We start from the raw sequence: 26,686 nt of genomic DNA on the forward strand, positions 1-26,686 counted from the left end.
ACTTCAAACCAATTGAGAAAGCTTAAAAGAATACAATGGACATGCTCTATTGCTTTCCCTTGAGACTATTTATATATGTATCATACAAAATCAAACCTTTCGTTTTTTCTTCCACATGAGTATTCTCAAACTTTTTCCTGCATGAAAACATACTTAAGTATATATAAACGAGGTATATATATAAATAAACCGCTATATATATAAGTTTGAAGGGTGTAGAGAATCAAGAACGAACAAGTCGTTAGACGCTTTATGATCTTAGCTATTTGTTGAGGTCTCATAATGGGATTGCTCAGGCAGACTTAGCTGCAGCCGAACCTGAGCATGGGATTCATCGGCTGTATCTTCAATATCACGAGTTCCCAATTCATTTCTGATTGACACTGCATAAGCCTGCCAGACAATCAGTTACCACGATACCACTTTTTTAACTTCGAAACATATGTCTGGGAGATTTTAAATTTTTTTTTTTGCTAAGAATTTGAATTGCATTACTTGAATGGGCAGTTTGCATATTACAAAGAGTTTAAGACAGGTCAGGAACAAGCTCCATGGCAAAAAAGATAAAACATGGAGATAACCTGAGAAAATAGTGCTAATTGATCACCTTGCTGTTAGGCAAAAGTTAACCATTTAGCAATAAGGTTTTTGAACTTCTTACGGTTCCTACGAGCGAGAATGGCGTCTCTGATTCTGCGATCAAGTAGTTTAAAGATGACTTCTGAAGAGGAGGAGATGTTGTTATGCAGCCTATTGTTCCTCTCATGCCACAAAGAGTAGATAACTGCTTGAGCAACAAGTCTTCTTAGAGTTGTTGGACATATTGAATCCTTTGATCCCAACCAATCAGAAAAAGCATTCCAAGAGTGAAAGGAGAGAGTTCTGTACCCTAGCCTTCTGATGATCATGGCCCATAGATGCTGGCTAACTTCACACCTGAGGAAGATGTGATCTCTATTTTCTTCAAACCGATCACAAAGGCAGCAACTTGTTTGAATCTGTAAACCCCACGCCTTGAGTCTTGATATAGTAGGGAGCCTATTCAAGTGGGTGACCCATAAGTGAAAGGCGTGGCGTGGAATAGCTCCCTTATACCAAACATTACTTGTCCAAAGTTGGATAGGGGCTCTTGGTCTCAATGACTCCCACGTGAGCTTTGTGAAAAAAGCATCTAGTTCTACATTATCAACTCGCCACAAAAATTCATCATCATGAGCAGAAGCACATGGGAAACTAACAGAGGCAAGGTGAATTTGCAAGGCCTCCGCTTCGTCAGAACGGGCTGATGGAAGCTTCCATCCATTCTCATTAACCACTGAGCAGATTCTGGCGTCCGTAGGGATTCCCAGCTCTCGAGGCCCTTGGGGACCAAAGTGGCGAATGAGAGGACCGAAAGGAGTCCACACGTCATGCCAGAAACTTGTTTGATTTCCGTTACCCACTCTCGACATTAAAAAAGCAGAGGCAGCATTACGCAGAGAAAGCAGAGGCAGCATTACGCAGAGATTTTAAATTATATATATATATTTTTTTTTTTCAACGCAGAGTAACTAATGAAGCTTGTATCTTTATTCAACCTTCTTGTGTAGCTCGACGTTTTCTTGATGAATCCTTTGTACTTTTCTCGACAATTCAAGATTCTCATGGTGAACAAGATTCCTCTGCAAAGATGAACCATTAATATATAAGAACCTGGAAAATAAGAAATGAGAACATAGATCATATGTATTTACTTTTTTTTTCAAAAAGAAAAGATCATATGTATTATTACACTGTATCTGTATTTACATGTGTGAATATTTTATATCTACGCTCATAGTTAAACACAACATATTTAGGGGGATGTATTCAACTGAGAGTTTCAGGTGATTTGTATTAAAATGACAAATCCACTGTTATTGAAACATGAATTTTAAAAATTCATTTAAAATCCACTGTTATTGAATTTGACATTTCTTAAACTACTCTGAAATCCACTGTTATTGAAAATATTTTAAGCTGTGGAGTTTTAAAGTTTTCAAGTGATTTTAGGGTGTTTGGGTATGATTTCTTAGTTAAAAAAATTAAAACTCAAATCCCATAGTTTTAGGTGATATTCTAGAGTAGTTTAACAAAAGTCACTTAAATCTCTGCAACTTATTGAAATCATCTAAAACCCCTTTAAAAATCAAATCACATCAAATGTTAAATTGAATACATCCCCCTTAGTTTCTTTTTCGTATCGAACAAATATGTTTACTCTAAATTGTAAACGCAAAAGCGAATCAACAAAAAATAAAGAAGAAATATTATTTGCGTTGCAAAATTTGCTGAGTATTAATATCATTCGAAATTTTCAGCAACAACAAAAAACTAGAAACCAAAATCAGAAAAGGAAGAAATATTGTTTGCAAGATCACATTTCCGTTTAGTTTACAGTTTGCAAAAAGATCTATTATTGAAGAAAAGCTTATCTCGTACTTATAAAATGTAAACACAAACATAAACATTTACCGTTTGATCTTTCAAAATTGTAACTGATATAAATCATTTAGTACTGACCTTTCTGGTGAGTTCTTTGATTTCATTGGTCAGAATTTGTTCCTGCAAAATTCGAGAATATATGATTAGTTTGAATGTCATTGCTCTATGATCAAATTGTTCGGTTTAAGTTACATTTTTTTATGATTGATTGTTCGTTTGTTGGAAGTCTATTGTTAGAATAAATAAGCAATCTAAGTTTTATATAGATATTAGATCAAAAAAGTCTAATACATTTATTTTAATTCAGTTTCACTTAGTACAAGATTTTTTGGGGAATGGTCGCCTTAAGAAAAATATTTGTGATAGATATTTGGTGATGAACATCTAGCTTTAGTAAAACGTATGACCCTGACGAAAGGCATCTGGTCTAGTTCTATTATAGAGTATGACCAGAAGGGCATCTAATCTGTCACAACAAATTGGTATAAGAACTAAAGTTCTATGGTCTTTGGTTTAAGGAAAGGGTTGTTAGAATAAATATGCAATCTAAGACCCACATTAGATATTAGACCTATATATATACATATAAATATCAGCTTAGTATGATGTTTTTTGGGAAGAAACCTACCAAAAAATAAATCTATAAAAACTTTGTCTAGACAAAATCATAATAATTGAGAAATTTGACATCTGGTTTTTGTAGAACATCTGCCCCCAACGAAAGGCATCTAATCTGGCTCTTGTAGAGCATCCGATCCAGGAGGGTATTTTGTATGTTACAGCCAATTGGTATCAAAGCTATAGTTTCTTGTCTTTGGTTTGAGAGAAAGATTTTAGAATAAATAAGCAATTCAAGTCTCTCACTGTATATTAGACCTAAAAAAATGTAATATATATCTGGTCCAACTCCTTTAAATATAACTCTTTTTAGAAAACAATTAACCCGAAAACAAATCCGTGTAGTTTAGACTCAAGACGAACAGTGTCTGGCTCTATTTAAGACCCACGAGGGTATCTGGATCGTCACAGCATCTATCATCTAACTTTAATATATGTGTATATAGAGAGATAAGCATTACCTTTTTCATACGAATTCCACGTAAACTCATTTCAAGTTGGCTTTCTATATTGTGCAACTCCTTAACGCTCAGACCATTTAATTGATGTCCCATTTGTTTTCTGCTTCATACAAAATGTTTATTGTGATTTATGCATATACAGTTTTTTGTTGCCCTTAATTACATGTTTACACAGTCGTCATAAATACACATATAAACATTAGGGACATACGATCTATGTTGTTATATGTATTTCGACCTTTTCAACATGTAAAAAATATTATCAATTTATCACCAGAAAAGATGGTGATGGTGGCTAGAAGAACAAGACAGTAGTCATGCTACATACCCAAAATTTTAGCTGAATAGATATAAACAAAAACTAAATAAAGAGATGGGATGAGCTTCTGTTGAGAATCAATACTAGTGTATAAAAGAAACTTGAGCTAAACCACATAGTATTAAAATACTAGTTATTTTTAGCCTAAAATTCATAATTAATTACTCACAAAATTAAAACAAGTACGTATACATACCGATGAGTTTCCTGCAATGAGTGCAGTTCTTGTCTTAGAGTTGTGGCCTCTCTCTGCCAAAACTACAACAACACAATCTACCTCATCAACTCTCAAATTCAAGTTCAATAATATAGAAACATGATTAAGATATTTATTAGGGTAACTGCAGGTCCTCTTGTGTATTGTGCCATTTTTGAATAGTCTACGTACCTTAACTTCTGACGCAGGGTTCAATAGTTGTTGCTGCTCCATCTTGGTCTTGTTGAATCGTTCAATAGTCGATTTCATACTGTTCATTTCAGTATATTGAAACTGTAGTTAGTTTATAGTGTTTACTTCCTTCTAGGCAAATAATAGTTCTATTTTGTAATGTTAGGAAAAACAAATCCTTTACTTCTTTTTAAATTTTCAAAATCTTCATAGTTTTTATAAAGAATTTATCACATAAGAAAAAACTATATGATTTATAAATGTCTCAAAGCTATAACAATATGTATTTTAAACATTTGGAAAAACGTATCTTCAAAATAAATACGAAGTATTCACATTTTGAAGTCATATATATATTTTATAACTTTGTACTAGCTTCTAGGTCAAGTTCACATATTGATGACTCCTATTATAATTACTTTTACAGTGGTACTTATATTAAACTCAATATCCAATGATATACATATATATATATATATATATATGTATGTATCATATATATCTTATACTTTAAACTTAAAATATAAATAGTTCAAGTATAAAATAAAATATTTTGATGAAATATATTGATACAGTGGTATGTAGTTAGAATACTGATCAGTCATCTGATGTTCTGTCAAACTAATATCTTATACATACAAGTTTGTCAGTGAAAACTCATCACTTTATGGTGATCATCTCGCACACTCCCTTTAATCACTCTTTTAGTTTTTCAACGTTGTACTTGTTTTTTTAGCTTGGAATACATATATGTCGTCCTCTACTTCCCAGATGTTTCTAAATTGGGCTGTCATAATGCCACTCCAGATACGTAATTTATAACAGATGTATAAATAAACACACAAATTATATACATATTTGTACATGATATATTTATACACAATGATACACATGTCCACATACACACTATGCCATGAGCATAATGAGCTTAAGCTTCTCTAGATAGTTTTCTTTTTTGTTTTCCTTCACAAATAATAGTTGTAATCAATATATACACCACCTTGTATACTGAAATGAGCAAGATGCACAAAATTGTACACAACAAATGCGCAGAGCACAGCTAAACACATCTCACTGAAATATAATCTCACCATTCTTTGCTCAACTTTTTTAAATCCAACCCTTCCAAGCAAACAGTACATTACCCGTACATGACATTACATAAGTACATGTACATATATACTTTCGTTAATAGATTTAGACATACATATAAATTTGTTTATATCTATGTATATATTTGTGAAATGATCTAGGGATTCAATAAAGAAAATAGAAACCTGGAGCTGGCAAAGTCATAGAGCTTGTCGGTATTGGAGAAAATGATGAGACCCACCTCTGCATCGCAGAGAATAGCGAGTTCTTTAGCTTTCTTTATGAGACCCTTTCTTCTTTTGGAGAAAGTGACTTGCCTACTCGTCGAATCATCGATCCTCTGGATAACAATCTTCCCTCTACCCATCAATATTAACTCTATCTTGATCTTCCCCTCGATCTCGGCGATCTTCCGCGTTCTAGGGTTTTCTAGATCTCAGCAAGACGAAAGGAGGAAGAAAAAGAAAACGAATCAGGAGAAACAGATGAGAGAGAGAGAGAGAGGAAAATAGGAAAAAGCAAGAAGTAAGAGTCAACAGTCTTTTCGAGGAATAAACGAATATGTATAGTCTATTTGAGTCGTTTGTATTGGTAGATACAACTTGAGGATCATTTTGTAAAGTACCAAGTTTACAACCTAAACATATGTGTTTACTCAGGAAAAAAAACTAAACATATGTTTAGTTATTTCTCACGAAACACATGAGACAGGAGAACGACTGACTGAAGTATTTAAACCAGTAGGGGTATTGCCCCGCGCAAGCGCGGAGTTGTGGACAGAGTTCTTGTTTCATCTCAATATTTTTTAGGGTTATTGTAGCTATGAATTTTGTGTTTTAGGTTGATCATTGTTTATCAAGTTTTTTATTGTTATAGGGTTAGAGTTGTGATGATGAATTGTGTATGCACTGTTCTCCACTCATGAATGACTAAACTGTGTTAGTAATGTGATTGATATAGTCTCTGGTGTTGTTTGCTGTGTCATTGAGACTTATTGTTTGTTTGTCTTTTTAATTTGTGAAATAGACTTTTCAAGGGTCCTAATTCAAATCATGTAGTATTTAAGATGTCAATCCATTTATAAGAGTTTCAAATCAAAGAGAATTCAGGTTCACACTTAAGCTAAATGCAATCGATACGATGAGGTGATTCAATCAAGCTAACAATGTTCTAACACAACTAACTAGCACATTTCAATCAAATGGACAAAGAAGGAATCATGGGCATAGGATTTTGATTTCAGATGACTAAAATTTAATCTAAAATGGCAAGGTTTCAATTAATACATTCCCCTAAGTCTAGATAGCAATTTTAAGCAAGTTCTTTTCCAAGACAAAAGTTCATTTACTCTCATTGATCAAACATCAAATTCTTTTGGTTTGTGTCAATCAAACAATCATTAAGAATGGATCATTCAACTTTCTAAACTCCCCTAACATGAAATCCCTTTGGTAGGGTAAGCTAAGAGCATATTGAGGTGGCTCAGACATTTCATCGAACATCTTCCACGCAATGAAATGTCTAGAGTTCTAATCTAAAATAGCCAACTCTAGATTAGCATTAAGATCACTCAATCAAGCAAGGAAATATATTAATTTACTCTAAAATATTCTAGATCATCACTTAATCATCCTAATCATCCTAGCCCATGAATCCAAAGATGACTACTCACTCATTATCATGGTAGACACTAAATCATTAGTTGATCTAAGTCTAAACATGATTAATGATCAAAGAAATCAAGCAAACACAAAAGAATATGATCAAGATTAGATCTTTCACCCAAAAGTGGTTTTTGATTAGATAGAAAACAAGATATGATCCTAAGATTAGGTCTGAGAAACATTTATAGTAGCTTAAAATTGAATCGGGTTAACCCAACAAACCTGGATTAACCCAAACACAAATGGGTAAATATCTGGTCAAACTCGGAAATGTTGACTTTCTGGGCTCGCAGCGGCTGGGCGAAACCGCTCCACTAGGTCGCTGGGACACTCGCAGCAGCTTCCTTGCTTCGTCTTCTGGCCGCTGTGACAAGTACGTATGCGGCAGGGGCGTGTGCATTTTCCCAGCGGTTTGGCTTGGCCGCTGCATTTGGCCGCTGGGACAGTTGGGAACTCGTCTTATGAACCAAAATTATCATTCTTGTCTCTAAACCATCTCCAAAGGTTCCAAACTCACCAAATAGCATCTCCATCACCTAATAGAGACAAATGTATATGCAATGCACCTAAATCTACTCTAAATGCATCTAAATAGACAAATTGAGAACTAAAATGATTGCTAAAACTATGCAAATACACAAGATATCAATTGGTTACTTGTATTGTTGAGATTACATAAATTATATTAAGGTTGTTTATTAAATAATAATTTTTTATTCTTATTATGTTGGTTATATGTTTTTTTATTTTTAAACTTGTTGTTTTTACCGGACCTTTAAAACAAATATATGAAGACTTGTTGATATAACTATAAAATGAATGACAATTAGTATTTGGGCCTTAATGGAGTTTAAACGAATATATGTATTTCTCATAAGAAGACAATAACATTGGCATGTTGACATTGAGCATGTAAGCTATTTTCATAAGACAAGAGAAGTGAGCATGTGGAGATGTTGTTGCCGCCTTTGTGTCTGTTGGGATTGTCTTTTGTATCTCCTGGTGTGGCTGTGGTTTCTTTTATTGTTTGGGTTATTGTGGTTTCTTTTAAACTGTAAAATAAAGATTTGTGTAAAATTAGATTGATAAGTAAAGGAGATAAATAGACGACCACAAATCTTAGGTAGGAAATATTTTTGTTAATTGATGTTAGCACAATATAGAGAGTAATAAAAATGAAATTATATGTTGATTGTTTCTTACAGATCAATGAGAAGACAGATAACGACTCGAGTTGTTTCTTTGGTGAGGTCAGAGCCCTGGACATAACGGATTTGCCCAACACATCTGCGTGTTTAAATATCAGTTATGATATCAAAACATAATATAAACTCAGATACAATATGATAATATACATGGGAGTTCTAGGTTTGTGTTCGCAATCACTTGGAGATTGTCGAACAGTCTAATCTTGACTGGAGATTGATCTCAGCAGCACCCGTGATGACTTCGTCAATAATGGTTAGTGAGATAAAACGAATAAGAAATGGATGATCAGTTATCTTGTACATGCTTGAGCACCTAGCAACCTAAAAACAATGAATTTTCACAATGGAATCTGCTTTCAAAGATGACATGTAATGATTAGCACGTCCGAAAGGAGTAAACCCATGAATCACGGAATCTGTAAATAATATTATTCAACAAAGAATCAGGAAATCAATTAAAACAATTATGTTAAATAAGTGTGATAGATCGAAGATTAACTTACTTTTTCATCAAGGAAGAGAAATGTGATTCCCACAAACTCCATGTCTTTTTTTAAGTTCAGGGAATAAGTGGAGGAAGCCAGAGGTTATGCTCTGACTATTACGACCAAGACAGAGAGACTCGAAGGTTGAGTGACGGACGTCGGGACCGGTTTGATGAACTGGAGAGGCAGAGAGAAATATTTTCTAGAAGATGGTTAAAGCTAAGAGGAATCAATGAGTTTTGTGGAGATGCAGATTGGGTTCATCAAAGATGAGAATCATATATATAGGATTTACAGAGGGGTTACAAATCATGAACATTTATGATCAAGCGATTTAAGATGGGGACATGAAGAGTTTATCGGTGAAAAAATAAATTACGAATATACACACGGCGCAACTCTGTAACTCAGACTTGTTTGAGACAATGATGAAAAGAACTCAAACTCATGTTAAACGACAACAATTTACAATATGGGAAAACTATAATTGTTGCAAACTTGAGCTTTTTCATATAACGTGATGAATCTCATTTAAAAATGAAACCCATAATACACTTGTAGGCCCGATCCTCAGAGGAAGCCGAAAAAGCAAGGGCTTCTGACCTTCATAAATATATATTAGGTTCAGTCATCAATGTACAAAGTATCATTTAGCTTAGTGGTATAAATGTTGGTGTTTATATCTCAATAATCTGGGTTTGAATCATGAGCTTGTCACTTTTTCATACTTTTTAAAAGTGGAGCCCATAAAACACTGACGTGTCGCGCTGAGGAGTGAACAAAAACTCAACTATTATAATATAGATTTCAAACCCAATTTTATATCCATTTCTATATTTTTCTTTATAAACTTTATTATAAAAAATAGATAGATTGGTTTTAATGGATATCTTGAGTAGAGTTTTTTTATTTTAAAGAAAAAAATATAAAAAATTATTATTGTCTCTAAATATAGAGACAAAAATAGCATTTTTTATTTTCGGCTAAAAATAGAAGAACTTAGGTATATACTAGAATAAAAATAACTTTACAAAAGAGTAATATATTTAAAGAAAATATAAAAATATACATTAAACTAGAGCTGAGACATATTATTTATGATTTAGATCTGATCTGGATTCAAATCCAAAATCTGCTCTGAAAATTGGATATCCAGAATACTCAAATCTGGATAGTAAAATGTTAGATTCGTAAAAACGAGAATATATTCATTTTTAAATCTAGATGTCTGAATTTTAAAAATATATTAAATTTTATTAATAATTATAGTTGATATATTAATATTTATAAGTAACATTAATTTATAGTATTATATTTTAATTTGAATAACATATATATTTTTTAAAATAGTTTTTTAATAAAAATGATCGAATATTTGAGGATAATAGAATATTTAGATCCGAAACCCGTATATTCCAATGGCACGTATCTGAAAATATAAACTTGTGTCATGGTGAATAACTAGTAACCACGTGGGTATCATCACTGCTTTGTTTTCTACCAATTAGATCTCGAGTCTGCAACCCATAAATAAGATGTTTTCAGTTTTCCTCTTTAATAAAGAGTCTCTTTATGTTTATTCTTATAATAAAAATGCCTGCTTGCCAGATGTCAGGAAAGAACGTCAGTGTACCATTTTGATCCTCCTAAAGAAAAAAGTTTTTTGGTTTCCAAAAAAATATATTGCTTTATTTCAGACATATTATAAGCAGAGCCGTGTAAAGGTTTTTTTTTATGCCATAAGCTTAGGTTTTTACTAAATTGCTCTACAGATTCATAGCAAAATAATTAGTTCTTTTCGTGAAACAAAATTTCATATGATACCAATTTTTTTATTTAGTATCTAACTTTTACAATATATCCAATTTTAAAAATAAAATTATAACATTCAAATATTGTCTTTAATATAAATACTGAATTTCTATCACAAATAAGTGGTAGATTCAACTTAGTAATCACACTACAACAAAACAGAGGGTTAACGACTGCACAATTTGTTGTTAAGTCGTCGTTAATCTCCTATTAGGACGATTCTCCAGTCGTCGTTATAATGCGTCAATCGTCGCAAAATCGCCGTAAATATTACGACGAACAATAGTAGTCTTTAAATCATCGTAAAGTGATTCGTCGTAAGGTAGAAATAATATTAGGTCCACGTATCTCATCGTAAATAAGTCGTAAAATGTGGTCGTTACACTGTCGTAAAATTGGTCGTAAAAATCAGGTTAGATGGCCGTAAATTTACGATGAATTCACATCGACATTCGACGTGAATTAGTCATAAGTTTTATGACTAGTTTACAGCTAATTAACATCCTTGATAATTATTCATTTAAAAAAAATATTTTGTTTTAAATTATAAATTCATAAAATAATAAATTCTGCAAAATTATTTAAATTCAAGAAATTAAAATAAAAATCTAATATATTAAAATTTTGTAATATCCAAAATATATTACAAGCCGAAAAAATAAACCTAAAGGTTCAGGTCGTCCCGGAGCTCGGAACTACGGCGCTCGGTCTGCCGCTCTAGCTCTGCCTGCTCTTTAAGTGTGCGGTTGGGGTTTATGTTCAGACGTACCGCCCGCCACATCTCCGTAAGCGCTGGGTTTCCATCCGCCATGAGATCAAACATCAATGCCATGGCCATCATTTGGGTCATGTTCTCAGCCATGACGGTGTTGGCAGCCGACAAAGCTTCCCGGAGCTGAGCATTTTTCTCCCTTGCAGCACCGTAACATGCTCTCGCCCTCGGAACATCAAGATTATTTGAAATTTTCTTATTTGATGTTTCGTGCACAAAATCAAGATTATTTGAAGTTTTCTTACCATTTACAATTTTTATTCTGATTTTACCGAACAACGGCAAAGTTCTGCCAGTGTATTATCGGTGATTTAATGGTCTCCACATACGCGTCTTAGAACACAGGTTTAGCGTATGTCATACTTTAGAAAACTCTATATAAATATATGGTTTCATTGAAATTATAAATTAATAATTTATATGTATACATATTTTATATAAGTAATAACCTATTATTATATTGTTTGTTTTATATTCAAAATGAAATTATCTTTATATTTTCTTAACACTTAATATATTTTTGATAAGATTTAGAAATATTATATCTAAAATCACATTTAAGTTATATGCAATATATATTATATACACCAAATAATATAATATAATTAATATAAATGTCAAATTTAGAAAAAAACTAACAATTAATGTCTATACATTAAAATCAAATATTTTTCTTATATTAGAATAAATATATCTTAAAATAAGAAATTTAAATATATTTTTTTTGTAAATTAATATTTTTTTATTTTTATTTATGTAAATTAACATCTCTATAATCAAAGTCCGAACATTATTAATTTATAGAGGTTCTACGGTATATTATAGCTTTTTAAGAGATAATGACTATCACTCACTAATACACAAAAGATGATTGCCGTAATCCATATTCTTTATATAATTTAAAAGCTTAATAGAGGTAATTTGATCGCAATATTATATGATTAGCATTTTTAATGCTTGTTAGGATATTCATCTTCTAAATCTTGCTTAGTTTTTCATTTTCCTTATCTACTCCACAAGCAAAAGTAGGTAAATAGTTCAAATATTGCATAAAAATGTTCTTATTCTCTGATCCATTTAGAACTGTAGATTTTTTTAATTTGTCACTGCCATTTAGAACTGTAGATACATTCAAGATTTATGAAGTTCACCTGAAAGAGAGAAAAAGTGATACTAGTAGTTAGACCATGAGTTAGCTCTGCCGAAAAATAAGAGATATAAGAGCCAACTCTTAGCCGAAAAATGTAAAAAAAAAATGTCAAATCATGAGTTAAGAAGTTCAGATTAAAAACTCGGGTTAATCATGCTCTTGGTGCCGACGAGAATAAACAGTAATTAAGTACGCCCTCATTTACATCATTGATGCTTTTGAATTCATATAGTATTAATTAAATTACTACATTTGATACTTAGTTGAAACTTGAATTGTAAGTCCTCGGAACTTGAACAGTGGTTGTAAATTGTAATTGTACTATATGTTCCAAGCTTGTTGGCCATGAGTTCATTACTTGAAATCATTAACAGTCAACTAAGATACTAAATTTTTACAAAAATAAACACCTGAACCTTGAAATTAATTTATACTCTCTCCGTTTCATAAAAATGTCATTTTTCACACAAATTAAGAAAATAGTTAAAATATATTTAAACTCTTATTAGTTACATATGTTCAACCAATAATATTTAAAATAAATGAAATTACTTATAAAACCAATAGATTTGTAGTTAATATTAAGCTAAAAGTTATATTAGAATTCTAAAATGACATTCTGTTAAAAAACAGAGGGAGTATATATTTAAAAGAGTTTTGAAGTCTAGTATAATAGTATATGTGTTACACTAGAAAACCAATCTATATTCTTTCAAAATTTTCAATTGTATTAAATTTTAATTTATCTACTTCATATTTATTTTTATATTGATAACTTATAATAAATTTTTAAAATTTTAGTTTTCACATATTTAAAATATAATTACTATATCAAATTACAAAGTAGACTTCTCTAGAAGTCTACATAAAAATCTATTTGTAGTAGACTTCTCTCTTAATAGTATAATTAAGAAAGATAAAATCATAAAAGGATTTTCTAGTTTTTTGTTTGGTCATTAAAGAGTATTGGTAATTTTATTACTTTTGCATTTAATTGAGTATGTAATATTTTTTGTATTTCAAATGAATTAATGTGTCATATTTGGGAAATCCCCTAAACTATATATGTAGCATCTTATTCAATAAGATTGGCCAATATTTTTTTGGTCAATGTTGAATTCAACTTAAATTGAATAGTTTAATTTATTTATTTGAAATCAATGTTGTATAAAAGTTGAAGTATGAGAAAGAAAAACTGACGCAAATTGTTAATGTCATTTTCTTGTATATAGATTATAGACTGGTAATTATCATTGAGATGCTCTTATCGAAACTATGAGCCGTACAAAAGCTCACTGTGAAATAAGCTAGCTTACGATATTTAGAAAAGGAACTGAAAGCCCACTACTAAAGAAAACAAGTTACCATATTTAGAGAAGAAATCGCCCAACATGTTTTATTGTTTTTTGGTTTTTGTTTTTCTAAACAAGCCCAGCCATCAAACTGGAAGCCCACGCCTCTGCAACTCCATTACTAAAACGTCTGACGATTAAACCGACTCCAACAATTTTTCAAATTAGTAGGGGTTTTTACCATGCGCTAATTATTAGCTAAATGATAAAAATTACGAAATAATTATGATGGGGAAAGATTCTACACATGTGAGTCTGTGACTGATGTCAAAAAAAATTCTACCACATGCCATCGTTCTTGTGGAGAATCTATAATCGTCGACAGAAACAACCTGGTAAAGGGCAAAAGGGACAAAAGGGAGTCCTGTGAATCCTCAGTAGTGAAGGCCATGTGACTAATCTTTGTCCTTTTTCTTCTTCACCTTTATGATCTTAAAATCGATAATTATATTTCTAGAAGCACAATTAATCTATCTTTTGTATCCTTAACCGAAGTAGTCTCAAGCGATTATAGAGGAAGCTAAATACGAACAAATTACAAACAATAAATCTCTGGTTAAGTTATTATTGTAAAACATTTCAAACCCTCGTAACTTAAATAATATTCAAATGATTTTTTAAAAACCATAGACGACGAAAAGACATAAGTTATAACGTTTGTTCACCAGAATCATGCTTATTCTATTCTTTTGTCAGATTTTGTATATATATAAGTTATAACGTTTGTTCACTCGGAATCTACCTTTGTGTTATTGCGTGATGTAATGGACTGAAACTCAACGTCCAATTGCCCTGAAAAGTTTTGTATTTAGATGAAACTGACGCTTCTTTATTGATCCTTAATTTTTAAAGACAGTTTCTGCATCAGTTTATCTTGATATTATATGTTTCTAATTAATCAGGTTTGCTTGAATAATCAGAATTATGAATTTATCGTGCAATTTTACGACATTGACAGTTCAAAATTGTCCAGAAGCAATAAAAATAACCGTTTTTGAACTTCATACTTTAATATCTTGCACACACAATAAATATATCAATAAGAAGAATCTTGTAAGATAAACCTGCATGGGACGGCGATATTAAATATAAGATCAAAAGCGTAATTTATGGCTAAAGTTTACAGTGTGAAAATACTACGCGTGTGCCATTTCATTTGGAATTCGGTTAGGATGCTTTACAAGTGGTGGTGCACTTGCGAAACGCTTATTATCAAGGGACATATGGCAAAGTTTAAAAGTTGGATTGCTTGATGATAAACAACAACAAAAATCGTTGTAACTTATAAGACCATAATCTCATCGTTCTTGAAACCAAAGGAGGAATCAATAAGACGTTCTTGGAAGTTAATGGAAATAATATTTTACATCTTTAAAAAGATTTTTTTTAATAGGCCAAACTAATACATTTTCAACGATGGTAGATTATCCTAAAATCCGATTTGCAAAAGTTAAGAAAGTAAAAAAAAAAGTTACCAATTTTAGTAAGATGAATCCACTCAAAAAGATAAACACTGAAAGAGCAAATCTTAGTTCAACAATATCAAAACAACTCTATGGTCTATATATAATACTAAAATCATTTGAAAAAGAAAACATATATAGTAATACTCTTTTAGAAACAGAGTATAGAGTAGTAATATACTCAGACGGCTAAATGTACATTTCCAATAAACCTTACGCCCACGGCCCACGGTGGTTGAAAACAACTTACCGTTACTCTTACATAAGAATATCAAATGTAAATTTGCTCTTTTTCAAAAGACGAAAATTAAAAAAAATTAAAAATATAATATAGTCTCCACCATTCTAACCAACCAACTTTGAAATTTTGTCTTGCACTAACGAAACCACAGAGCTGTACCGCATTTTCGCCGTCATTAATATGTTAATACATATAATGTATGTAGTTATATACTAAATATATCTTTCTCGCTTTGTTATTTTATCATCATGTTCAGTTTGTGATGAACTAAACCTCTAATTTTGCTTACAGCCACATAAGTCTAGATTTTTCTTTATATGATATTTTTGTTTTAATTATGCTGTGTCGTTTGTGTGATTAGTGGGACGGCCTGATGTGTCATCATTTGTTTCAGTGGTGCATGTCTTTAATCTATTTACAATCTTTTTATTTGATGAATATTTATTTTAATTTTTAGTTTTGTCAACTTATTTTGGTTTTCATTTGTCTACATATGATATATTAATACTATAATAAATACTATTCCAATCGGTCGAGATTTATATATTAGTGTATAACTAGTAAAGGTAGATGTATTTTTTTTTTTGAAACACAACTTTTTCATTAACTTCGACTTGCTTGATTACAAATGATAGAGGGAATTGTCCATCCTCTTTGATTGAAAACATCAACTACAACAACATAAGATAACAAGAATAGGTCTTCAAAAGAAGAAGATGACAGCGAACTCAAGATGGTGCTTGAATGCGTCAGTGTAGCCTTCCCGACATGGTCGGATAGCAGAGAGATAGTCACCTTAAATTGTGACGTTAACATCCAATCCGCACCTCGGAAACTCGTCGAAACGAATCCCGCTGCATCTTCAGGCCCCGAACAGACCGCTCCACAAGATTGCAAGACAGTTATAGATATGGATAAACACCTCCATAGAATTGGAGGGAGATCACTACTTAAAAAGGAGGCAAATGATGATAATGATGGTCCCGGTGAGCCCACCGGTAAATGAAAAGTTATGAAATAATCCAGTGAGTGCAAATTCGTTTCCGTAAAAACCTTGGTGAACCCACCAAAAAATTCCAGAAAAATAGCCAAATAGACCAAGATCCCCCACTTCTTAGTGGGCTGTGAAACTGGGCTGAGAATGTTACAATTAAAAACTGATGGGCTTATGAAACCCATAACCAACCTTTCTTGGCCCACCTCAGCGTAGAGGATTGAGATGATGCTCCGGTGAAACAGACGAACGGCGATGTGAGAGCAACGATGTGCGGACGGCCGAGCTGAGTCCAGTGAGGGGAGGAGCGCCGGTTCCGTCCTCCGGTCCGGTGGATACGAGGTCAAGAACCGTGGAAGAGGTCGTCTAGGGTTAAAGCTTTCACCACGGGACTGCTTCAACGAAAGACTATGGCTTGCGATAAATGGAGTTGGTGGCAGATCTGACCGGTAAAAACCAGATCCATGGCGACAAACGATTCTCTCCCCAAAATGGGGTTGATAATCGCCGGTGGGAAGCTTGGCGTTAGTGGTAGGAGGATATGTTGAGACACGGCGTTTGCGAAAGATGAAGGATGCGGTGGAAGAGGATGACAGGGGAACCCCCAAGAATGGTCGGATCTGGCGACACCAAACCGTAAAAGAGCAGCCAAACGCTGTAACTTTCGACGATAACCATTCTCCGAGAAGAAATGTCGACATAAGTTACGGTGGTGGTCAAAGAGACGACAAACACAGAGGAAACGTAGAAGAAACGAGGAGTAGAACAACCAAAAGTGAGGGAAGCTCAACGCCGGCGGTTTGAGATCCCACCGGCATCAAAAAACAGTGATTTTAGAGTTGTCTCGATTCTCGTGTCAGAGAGGACTAGGGCGTATTGTAAAGGTAGATGTATTGAATTGTATTTTTGTAAGAAAATTACTTGGCAAAGACATTTAGAAAATTTATCTAAACCGTGCACGAAGAAGTTATTGAAAAGTAATTCAAAGATAGTAGCGTTAGATCATCACATTATTACCTAATTATCATGAAAATTGTCATTTGTCACCATATTCCTTCGAAAAAATGTCAACATAATATGCGATTTGTATAAATCGTGTATAAATATGTATAATTTTGGGGAGGGGCGATAAATTTAATGTGGAGGTCGAGTTGAAACCGTTATTTCGGAATAATGTCATTATATTTCCACTTAAGCATATTTTATTTTTGTTTGGCCAATTTTATTACATGCATATGAACTAACCCAATATATATAGATATAAAATATAAAATACTCGAAATATTTTGTCAGTTTTTTCCTAATAAAGTCGTGTATTCCTATTATCTTATAAATTTATTATATCTGTGTCTTCTAAATATAAACCAGATGGTAAGTCTGGTGTCAAAAGATGGTAAGTTTGGTGACAATCCGGTATATATGGTCGTTCAAGGGACAAATATTTGTAATAGTTTTTTTCTTTCTTTCGCTCATAAAAGAAACATTTCTAATGGTTAGTTTTTCGCCATCATAATGTTACGGTAGTAGTCTGGCATTTGGTCTCGGTAAATGTCTAAATGGCAAATTAGATGAAAATCTGGTAATGTTAGTTGTTTGGTCGAAAGGATCAGTTGACAAAAAAGACGGTAGTTTTAGTCGTTTTCTTCTAGTTTTATTTAGTCTTTCGACTGCTTGACAGTTCTCAAGTCGTATACGTGAAATAAATTAATGAAGAAGGCATGTATCTACTTGAAGAATAACAAAACTACAAGAGATTAACTTCCATATTCTCAATGAGTTAGGCAATAAACGACCAGATATAATTTTATATTAATTAGGAAATTTGTTGAGTTTTGACCGTCGTTTTTAAAATAGGTGTTTCCACCGTGCATAAGGCGTCCTTTTAATTACACTGACTTGAATATTCTAACAATTTGTGTATGTGTGTGTGTATTAATACTTATAATTCGTGTGAATGTCCTCGTTATATAAAATGAATAGTAGTACAAAATTTTTGACGTATGTTTGGCAGTTATTTTCATGATTATTTGTATATACATGTAAAATGAAAAAAACAACATGTTGTATGTATGTACATACAATGTTTTCTCCTTTGCGGAGAGAGGTAAAATGTTTGTCATTTCACATCCATATAGTGTCTCCCAGCAAATTTTAAAATCTAGATGTTATAAATATAATGAATTGATAGAATGAAATACCAAAACATTTATGTGAAACTTGATTCAACAATTTCATTACATCATAAAATGACAATAGCATTTTAATTTTTTTAATAAAAGTGGAAGAAACTTTTTGCGCATGAGACAATGAGGTAAGGCTAAAGTTTCTTTTTCTTTGTAATACAATGAACTTGTATGCATGTACATATTTTTGAATGGTAAATGTTAATCAGGGATGGACAAATGTTCTGCTGTCTCATATAGGAATGAGCTTCCAATTATCACAATATTTTAAATTCTCTTTGGAAGGAATGTTGCTAATTTTCCATTTGAGAAAATACTGAAACTAAAATATGAATTAATAGATAATATAGATTAAAAATACTAATAATTGTATTACCAACAATATCTACTCTACTACGAACCATACACCGATTGATCAAGCAATTAGGTGAAATTAAATAAGCATAAACTATAGCATAAGGCATTTTCGGAACACCTTGTATTAACACACTATTGTTTTATTTGCTTTAGAAGTATGTTTGATTGTGAATTAGGGAAGAACTCTTTATATCTTTAAAATTCATCCATGTGGGAAGTGAAAGCATACCATTTTGTTGGTGTGCATACTATTTTCACCGGTTGAAAATAATTTATTGAGACACCACTTCTTAAAACCGTAAGGTTTTTATGTAGTTCATAGTCCAAATTAAAGCTTTCACATTCGACAAATCTGATGGCTTCTATTACATTGTCAAATGTGCCTCCTTTGCTGCAAAACCACCATTGACCTGTAAAATCATTTTCTTTTTTGAAACTCCATCCACATAACATCGTCTCATAGCTTCCAAATAATAATGGATTAAAACCTAATAAAATGCCTTCAAAATCTTGCGGTTAAAGATGCATTCATTATTTTCATTTTAGATCTAGTTGTATTACATATACTAATAAATTTATTGTTATTATATTTACATCACATTTTTAATTATTTATATCATCAATGTATTAGTTGGGGTAAATTATATATCTTAGTCAAAGAATATAATATTTCTCTTATTTTGGTAAATCAGTTTTTCTTCTTAATTAATTTTTTTTTTTTTGAACATTATTCTTAATTAATTTTATAAAGAAAGATGAAAAGGTTAGGCAACAAAAAGTCACACCTGCAACATTAAGATGGTCTAGATCAATTACGTACGCGCACACATTTAGATATGCAGCATATACATATACGTATGTATATATATATACATATGTACTCCTCCCCACCTCTTATTGTAGATTCTGGAGATTTATAAAGCTACTTAAGATTCTAATCCTATGATTATTGTGAGAACTAAAACGAATAATCAGTGAATTTTAGAGAGAAAAGAGAGAGATTACATTACCTTCTTCATAGGAAAGCCTTTCTTTCTTCTTCTGCATTCCTCAAACTGTATCTTCCCAAGAAACCCAACACAGAAGAAAATCAAGAAGGTACTTACTTTTCATCTTTCATAGTTATCTTTTATTTTACCCATTTTAAAGGGTTTGTTAATTCTTGTCTATATATAAACAAACGCGTATTTGTCCGTTTATATATACGTATCTGCCTTTTCAATTGTTTTTTTTTATGTCGGAGAAGTTTAGTGAATTGTGGCGGAGATGAAACTCGGAGCTCCGAGAAAGAAGTCGGGTTGGGTTATGCTCCAAGTTCTTCTTCTGCATCTCCTTGTTCAAAGTGTTCATTCTCAGAACTCACGGTATGTTTGCTCCTAACTCAAAGCTCTGTTTTTTCTCCACCCGGACCGGGCCGGGTCATGTTTTCATCCGTCTCCCTTTTTCTTACTTTTTATTTAAAATGCAAAATTGGTTTGAGAAGCTTTTAATTTCTTAAGTTCACATGTTGAACTTACTGAAACAGAGGGTCTTAACTTTTTTCATCAGAAACTGGTGTTTACTATTTTTGTCCCAACTATTTTGTAATTTTTCACCGGCCTATAGTTTTTTTTTATTTATATTTTTAGCTAATTAAGAAACTATCTAACTATTCAGGGAGGAAATGGAAGTTTAACAAATTTCATGTAGTAAAATGTTTAGCATTAGTGTTTGTAAATTCCCAATAAACAAAACACGGAGGAGAAAGCAAAGGTTTCCTTGTTTCCATTTTCATATTAACTTTTCAAGGTTATTATACATTTTTCAGTTTCTTACTCATATTATAAATAAATAAAATTTTATTACGAAAAGATTAATTTCTGTAATTTATAAATTTTAATGATTTTAAATCAGTAATAATTTAATAAATACATTTTTAATTATAGTTTATTATTATATAATAAATTACTACAAAAATAAAAAATCAAATAATATTTTAAAAACATTTTTATTTGAGGAATCGAAATAAGTGAAGTTTACTTGGTAATGACAATCCTTAAATACTTTCGTTAATTTTCGTTTATATCTACACTACACTACACATATTTATTTATATCAATTATCAGAAGAAGTAAAACATTATACTCACAACATGTACAAAATATATAACGTAAAACCGTATAAAGACGAGAATCTCGAAACCGAGATCGTCACGAGACGTGTGTCTAAAATTACTCTATTAACGTTACACGACAAAAAGAAACAACGAATATTTGTTTCAAGGAATTGGTCTCATTAATCTTTCAAAGCTGGAATAAAATTCTTTCAACCTTCGTTTCTTTCTTTTTAAATTTAAATACAAAAAACTTTGAAATATACTGGATTGCTTTTTCCCTTTCGTCTAAACCTTCGTGTATTCTTAGACCATGATTAACCCGGAGTTTTTATAATAAAATTTTTACCGAAATTTAAAAAACTGTTTTTTAACTTTTAACTAAAAAAGTTAAGAAACGGTTCTTAAAGTTCTTATTTAAGAACCGATTCTTAAATTTTTAGTTAAAAGTTAAGAAACAGTTTTTTAACTTCCGCTAAGAACTTCATCCTAAAAACCCCGGGTTAATCAGACCATAATTAACCCAGAGTTCTTAGAGTAGAGTTCTTAGCGGAAGTTAAGAAACTGTTTTTTACCTTTTAACTAAAAAAACTAAGAACTGGTTTTTAAAGTCTTTATTTAAAACTGGTTCTTACCTTTTTAATTAAAAGTAAAAAAATAATTTCTTAACTTCCGATAAGAACCCAATCATATAAGAACTCCGGGTTAATCATGCTCTCATGCTCTTGACCAGCGGTTTTCTTCTCAGTTCCCACTTCCCACACCTAACCTAAATATATTTGGTATATTTATTTATATAATAATATTTCCACTGTTCCAAATTACTTGATGTTTTGAGAATACATTTTTTCCTAAAATAACATTAAAATAAGAACTAAAACTAATTCAACCAATCTTTAAAAATAAGTATAAAACATCATTGGTCACAAAGTTTTCAATTAATATAAAAAATATCGAAACATCATCTATTATGAAGCATCAAAAATTCTCCATTAAAACATGCATTTTGAAACGGAAAGAGTACTACGTAGTAATTTATGTTCTTTATTCTTTTCATAACATGATGGATGTTTGTGTTCCCTCGTTAGAATTATTCCTTTCGTCTTCAACACCCTTTCCACTAATGTTGACCTTTTATCCTCCAGTGGAGTTCGTACCATACTATAACTACTATAGTTGAAATTAAAATGAAACAAGAATGAGTTGAATTCTTGTCAGTTCACCTGCTCTAATTAGCAGATCCAAGAGCTTTTGAGCCCATAAATTTGTAAATTTTAATATAAAAGATATACTAATTTAGTTTTCTGAACTACTTTAAATACGTTTAAGAATAAGATTGCCTTTTCATAACTAAAACAGTCACATACTATACTAAACAAAAGAAATTTTAAGTACAATTTTTCTATTGCAGAAACAAGCTAAACATCACAAATCCTGGACAAAGTATACCAGGCTTAGCAGTTCAGCTAAAGAGAGTTAGTAATGAGAGGGTAAGAAATATTCAAATATTTTTAATCCTTTTATTTTTATAATATAATAAGAATATGTTGGTTTTCAGGTGGTAGTTGATAATGGTATTATTCAAGTTACTTTCTCGAGCCCACAAGGTTTGATAACTGGAATCAAATATAATGGCATCGATAACGTGTTGGACGACGAAATTGACGATCGTGGGTAAGATTTTTCTTTTACACATTTTTATGTTTGGTACACATTATATATTGAAAAATCAATACATACTCAATTTTATTCGACTAACTAATGCAAATAACTGTACATTTAATAAAGTCTTACTGCATTCTTGGATAAATTCTTATGGAATTAGGTATTGGGACGTAGCCTGGTATGAACCGGAAAAGGCATTGGAAATTGACAAGTGAGTATAATTTAGTGCAGCCATTTTTGATACAAGTATGCACAAAGAATATTCTTATTCAATATATGTAACAATATATGATAGTTTATTTGTAGTGATAATTGCAACGATCGTTCGATATGTAACATTATTTTTGGTATTTTGTAGACTAGAAGGAACTAAATTCGAAATCATAACTCAGAACGAAGAACAAGTTGAAATTTCATTTACAAGGACGTGGACGATCTCGAAACGTGGCTCCTTGGTCCCCCTTAACGTAGATAAAAGGTAATTATATTATATAGTTTAGTGTTAACTAAGATATATATATATATTTGTGTAACTTTTGGCTCCAAAGTAAATAATTACCATCGAATATAAATTTCCCTTTAGGTACATTATTCGAACTGGTGTCTCCGGAATATACATGTACGGTATATTAGAGAGGTTAGAAGATTGGCCCGACGTGGACATGGACCAGATTAGGATCGTCTTCAAGCTCAACCCCAAAAAGTAACCACACATTTTATTATTTAATTTCTAACTGAAATTTGTATTAAGTTTGCATTTTTGGGGACGATATCAGATTTGATTTCATGGCGATATCTGATGACCGGCAGAGAAGCATGCCATCCATGGCGGATCGAGACAATGCTAAGATATTAGCTTACAGAGAAGCTGTTCTCTTGACAAACCCGAAGAACCCTATGTTTAAAGGAGAGGTACTATGATAATTTAGTGAAATAAACCGGATAAACTACTAAACCGAAGAACCGGTTTTGGTTCTAAATTATACAATGTGGATGAGTTTAATCAAAACTCAAGATTATGATATAATAATTGTTACATTGTGGGAAATGATTTGGTGTGATGCAGGTGGACGATAAGTATATGTACTCAATGGAAGACAAAGACAACAACGTTCATGGTTGGATCTCGTCGGACCCACCGGTTGGGTTTTGGATGATAACTCCAAGCGATGAATTCCGACTTGGTGGGCCCATCAAGCAAGACCTCACCTCTCACGCGGGACCCATCACCCTGTCCGTGAGTCCATTTACTCTATTTTAACCTCAAATCATGCATGATCAAATAATCATTATGTATTGATTGATAAACTTTTGTTAAGTATTTAATCATGCGACACGTACATCATGATCAATAATCATGTTTTGTAGATGTTTACGAGCACTCATTACGCGGGGAAAGAGATGAGAATGGATTATAGAAATGGAGAGCCATGGAAGAAGGTTTTTGGACCTGTCTTGGCTTATCTCAACTCTGTCTCTCCCAAAGATTCCACTCTTCGTCTCTGGAAAGATGCTAAACGACAGGTTCTTTTGTCATGTCTCTATGTTATATTTTAAAAAAATAAATGAATTTATTATATAGTTCTTCTTAACTATATTAACTTTCTTTTCGAAAATTTTGAGATTTACATTCATCATTGTCGCAGATGGCTGAAGAAGTTAGAAGCTGGCCTTATGATTTTGTAAATTCAGAAGACTATCCTCTTTCTCATCAGAGAGGAACGATCGAAGGTCAATTCTATATCAAAGACCGGTAAATAAGCATCCCTGTTTAAAACATAATTTCACCTTCTTTTGTCAATTAAAATTTATTTATTACAAAAATTTTAATCTTATTCTACTTGTATTATATAATGTTGTAGATACGTGTCAAGACTAAATATATATGGGAAATTTGCTTTTGTTGGTTTGGCACCATGTGGTGAAGCCGGTTCATGGCAAACCGAATCAAAGGTATAATAATAATAGTAGATATACTTCATACAAATGTAGAAATGCTATAATCTATAATAATTTTTATTTATTTGTGACAAAAGGGGTATCAGTTTTGGACGAAAGCTGACAGAAAAGGAAGATTCATAATAGAGAATGTGAGGGCAGGCAATTATAGTCTCTACGCATGGGGTTATGGTTTTATCGGTGACTATAAATATGAACAAAACATTACCATCACTCCAGGTACCATACTACCATAGTGACATAACGTAGATGCAGAAAAAAAAATCGTGGTTTCGTAGTTTTAAGCCCCCACTAAAAGGTCCATTCTATTCATCTTGGTGTGCAGGTAGTCAGATGAATGTAGGGCCTATAGTGTATGAGCCACCTAGAAACGGTCCAACGTTGTGGGAAATAGGTGTACCGGACCGAACAGCCGGAGAGTTCTATATACCGGATCCTTATCCTACACTTATGAATAAGCTTTATGTTAACCCACTTCAAGACAGGTTAGTACCATAATCTTAAGTATTCTCATCTATAAATATTTTTACTATATTTTTTACCTATGAGTATATATCATCATTTCCAAGTTTTAGACATTTTTTGTTGTTTATGAATATAAAGAACATAATTTGAACTCAATTTTAAAATGCAGATTTAGACAATATGGATTATGGGATCGTTACGCAGATTTATACCCTCAAAACGATCTTGTCTACACAGTCGGTGTTAGTGATTATAAAAGAGATTGGTTCTTTGCACATGTAACCAGGTACCTACATATAATTAAGTTCTATTCCAATTCCTAAATGACAAATCATCTATCTAATCAAATTCTTTCTTATATTAAACCAAATGTTTTTTTTTGCTTCTTATAATAATAATATAGAAATGCTGGAAATAATACATACGATTCAACGACATGGCAAATAATATTTAACCTGGAAAACGTGAACCGTGTCGGTCTCTACACGCTCAGAATAGCTCTAGCCTCAGCTGCTGATTCCGAGTTACAAGTTCGGGTCAACAATCCGAAATCCGATCATATTTTCACGACCGGTTTAATCGGAAAAGACAATGCCATTGCAAGACATGGGATTCATGGGTTATATAGATTGTATAGTATCAACGTTGCCGGAGATTTACTAAGTGTTGGTGATAATACCATATATTTAACTCAATCGAGAAGTGTAGGACCGTTTCAAGGTGTTATGTATGATTATATTCGTCTTGAAAGTCCTTTTACAACTTGAATAAGTAATAGGATTTATAGTGGAAATAATTTACCGTGGAGGGTATTTATATTTTATTTTCTAGAGTTGTTTTTATTCATTTGTATGTAATGTAATACCGAGGGTGTGAATATTAATAAAACCAAATTTATTAATCTATACTAGGTGTTTTCCTGCATCATATGCAGCAATTTTTTTTTATAATAATTTTTAATTAATATTATAGATTTTATTATTTTACCAATATTTTAATATAAATTTGATTTGATTAAATATAGAATTAAGATAAAAATATTTTTTTATTTTAAATTATATTAAAGAATATATATGTACATATCTAAAATTATAATCTTAAATAGATTTTTTATCTATTTCTTTTGGTTAAATATATTAAACCAACTTGTATAAAATTAATAAAAAAATTGATACAAAAATCGTATAATTATAAAAATTTAAACTAAAAGCATTTTTAAAATTTGTAGATATATAAAAGAAACTAATGATATTACGATTAAAAATTATAATTTTTCAGAAAAAAATTAGAAAATTTGAAAATTTTAAAAATAGAATTAAATAATATTTCAAAATTTGTAATGTCATATTTGAGTTATTTTAATGATGGTATATGAGTTATTACCATATTCTAAAAAGTTTATCAAAAATATAAATCAACATTAAATATAATGTATGAGTTATTACCATATCCTATAATATTTACCAAAAATATAAATCAACAT

The 26,686-nt window shown here is 31.7% G+C and overlaps 2 protein-coding genes across 3 annotated transcripts; one reads left to right on the top strand and one right to left on the bottom strand.

The window, feature by feature from the left end:
- Positions 1-258: 258 nt before the first annotated feature.
- On the bottom strand, positions 259-5,708 carry LOC106310822 (agamous-like MADS-box protein AGL17). The gene is made up of 7 exons (XM_013748048.1): positions 5,527-5,708; positions 4,250-4,328; positions 4,058-4,119; positions 3,543-3,642; positions 2,542-2,583; positions 1,578-1,661; positions 259-393 (listed from the first exon to the last, which is right to left on the bottom strand). Exons 1-7 carry the CDS (start codon positions 5,706-5,708, stop codon positions 259-261), a joined length of 684 nt encoding a protein of 227 aa, XP_013603502.1.
- Positions 5,709-19,918: 14,210 nt separating this feature from the next.
- LOC106309817 (probable rhamnogalacturonate lyase B) lies at positions 19,919-26,106 on the top strand. Of its 2 annotated transcripts, none has more exons than XM_013746951.1 (16): positions 19,919-20,120; positions 20,274-20,386; positions 22,526-22,604; positions 22,673-22,788; positions 22,940-22,990; positions 23,138-23,257; positions 23,363-23,482; positions 23,556-23,691; positions 23,846-24,016; positions 24,148-24,303; positions 24,426-24,532; positions 24,642-24,732; positions 24,816-24,957; positions 25,064-25,223; positions 25,373-25,489; positions 25,607-26,106. In XM_013746951.1, the coding sequence occupies exons 2-16, from the start codon at positions 20,289-20,291 to the stop codon at positions 25,968-25,970; spliced, it is 2,028 nt and encodes a 675-aa protein (XP_013602405.1). In that variant the 5' UTR covers positions 19,919-20,120; positions 20,274-20,288; the 3' UTR covers positions 25,971-26,106. The 2 variants fall into 2 exon arrangements, with proteins under 2 accessions (XP_013602405.1, XP_013602404.1); XM_013746950.1 differs by having other exon boundaries at positions 19,928-20,120; positions 20,269-20,386.
- The last annotated feature ends 580 nt before the right edge of the window (positions 26,107-26,686 follow it).

Source organism: Brassica oleracea, chromosome C8 (genome assembly GCF_000695525.1).
Source record: "Brassica oleracea var. oleracea cultivar TO1000 chromosome C8, BOL, whole genome shotgun sequence".
Taxonomy (NCBI): domain Eukaryota; kingdom Viridiplantae; phylum Streptophyta; class Magnoliopsida; order Brassicales; family Brassicaceae; genus Brassica; species Brassica oleracea.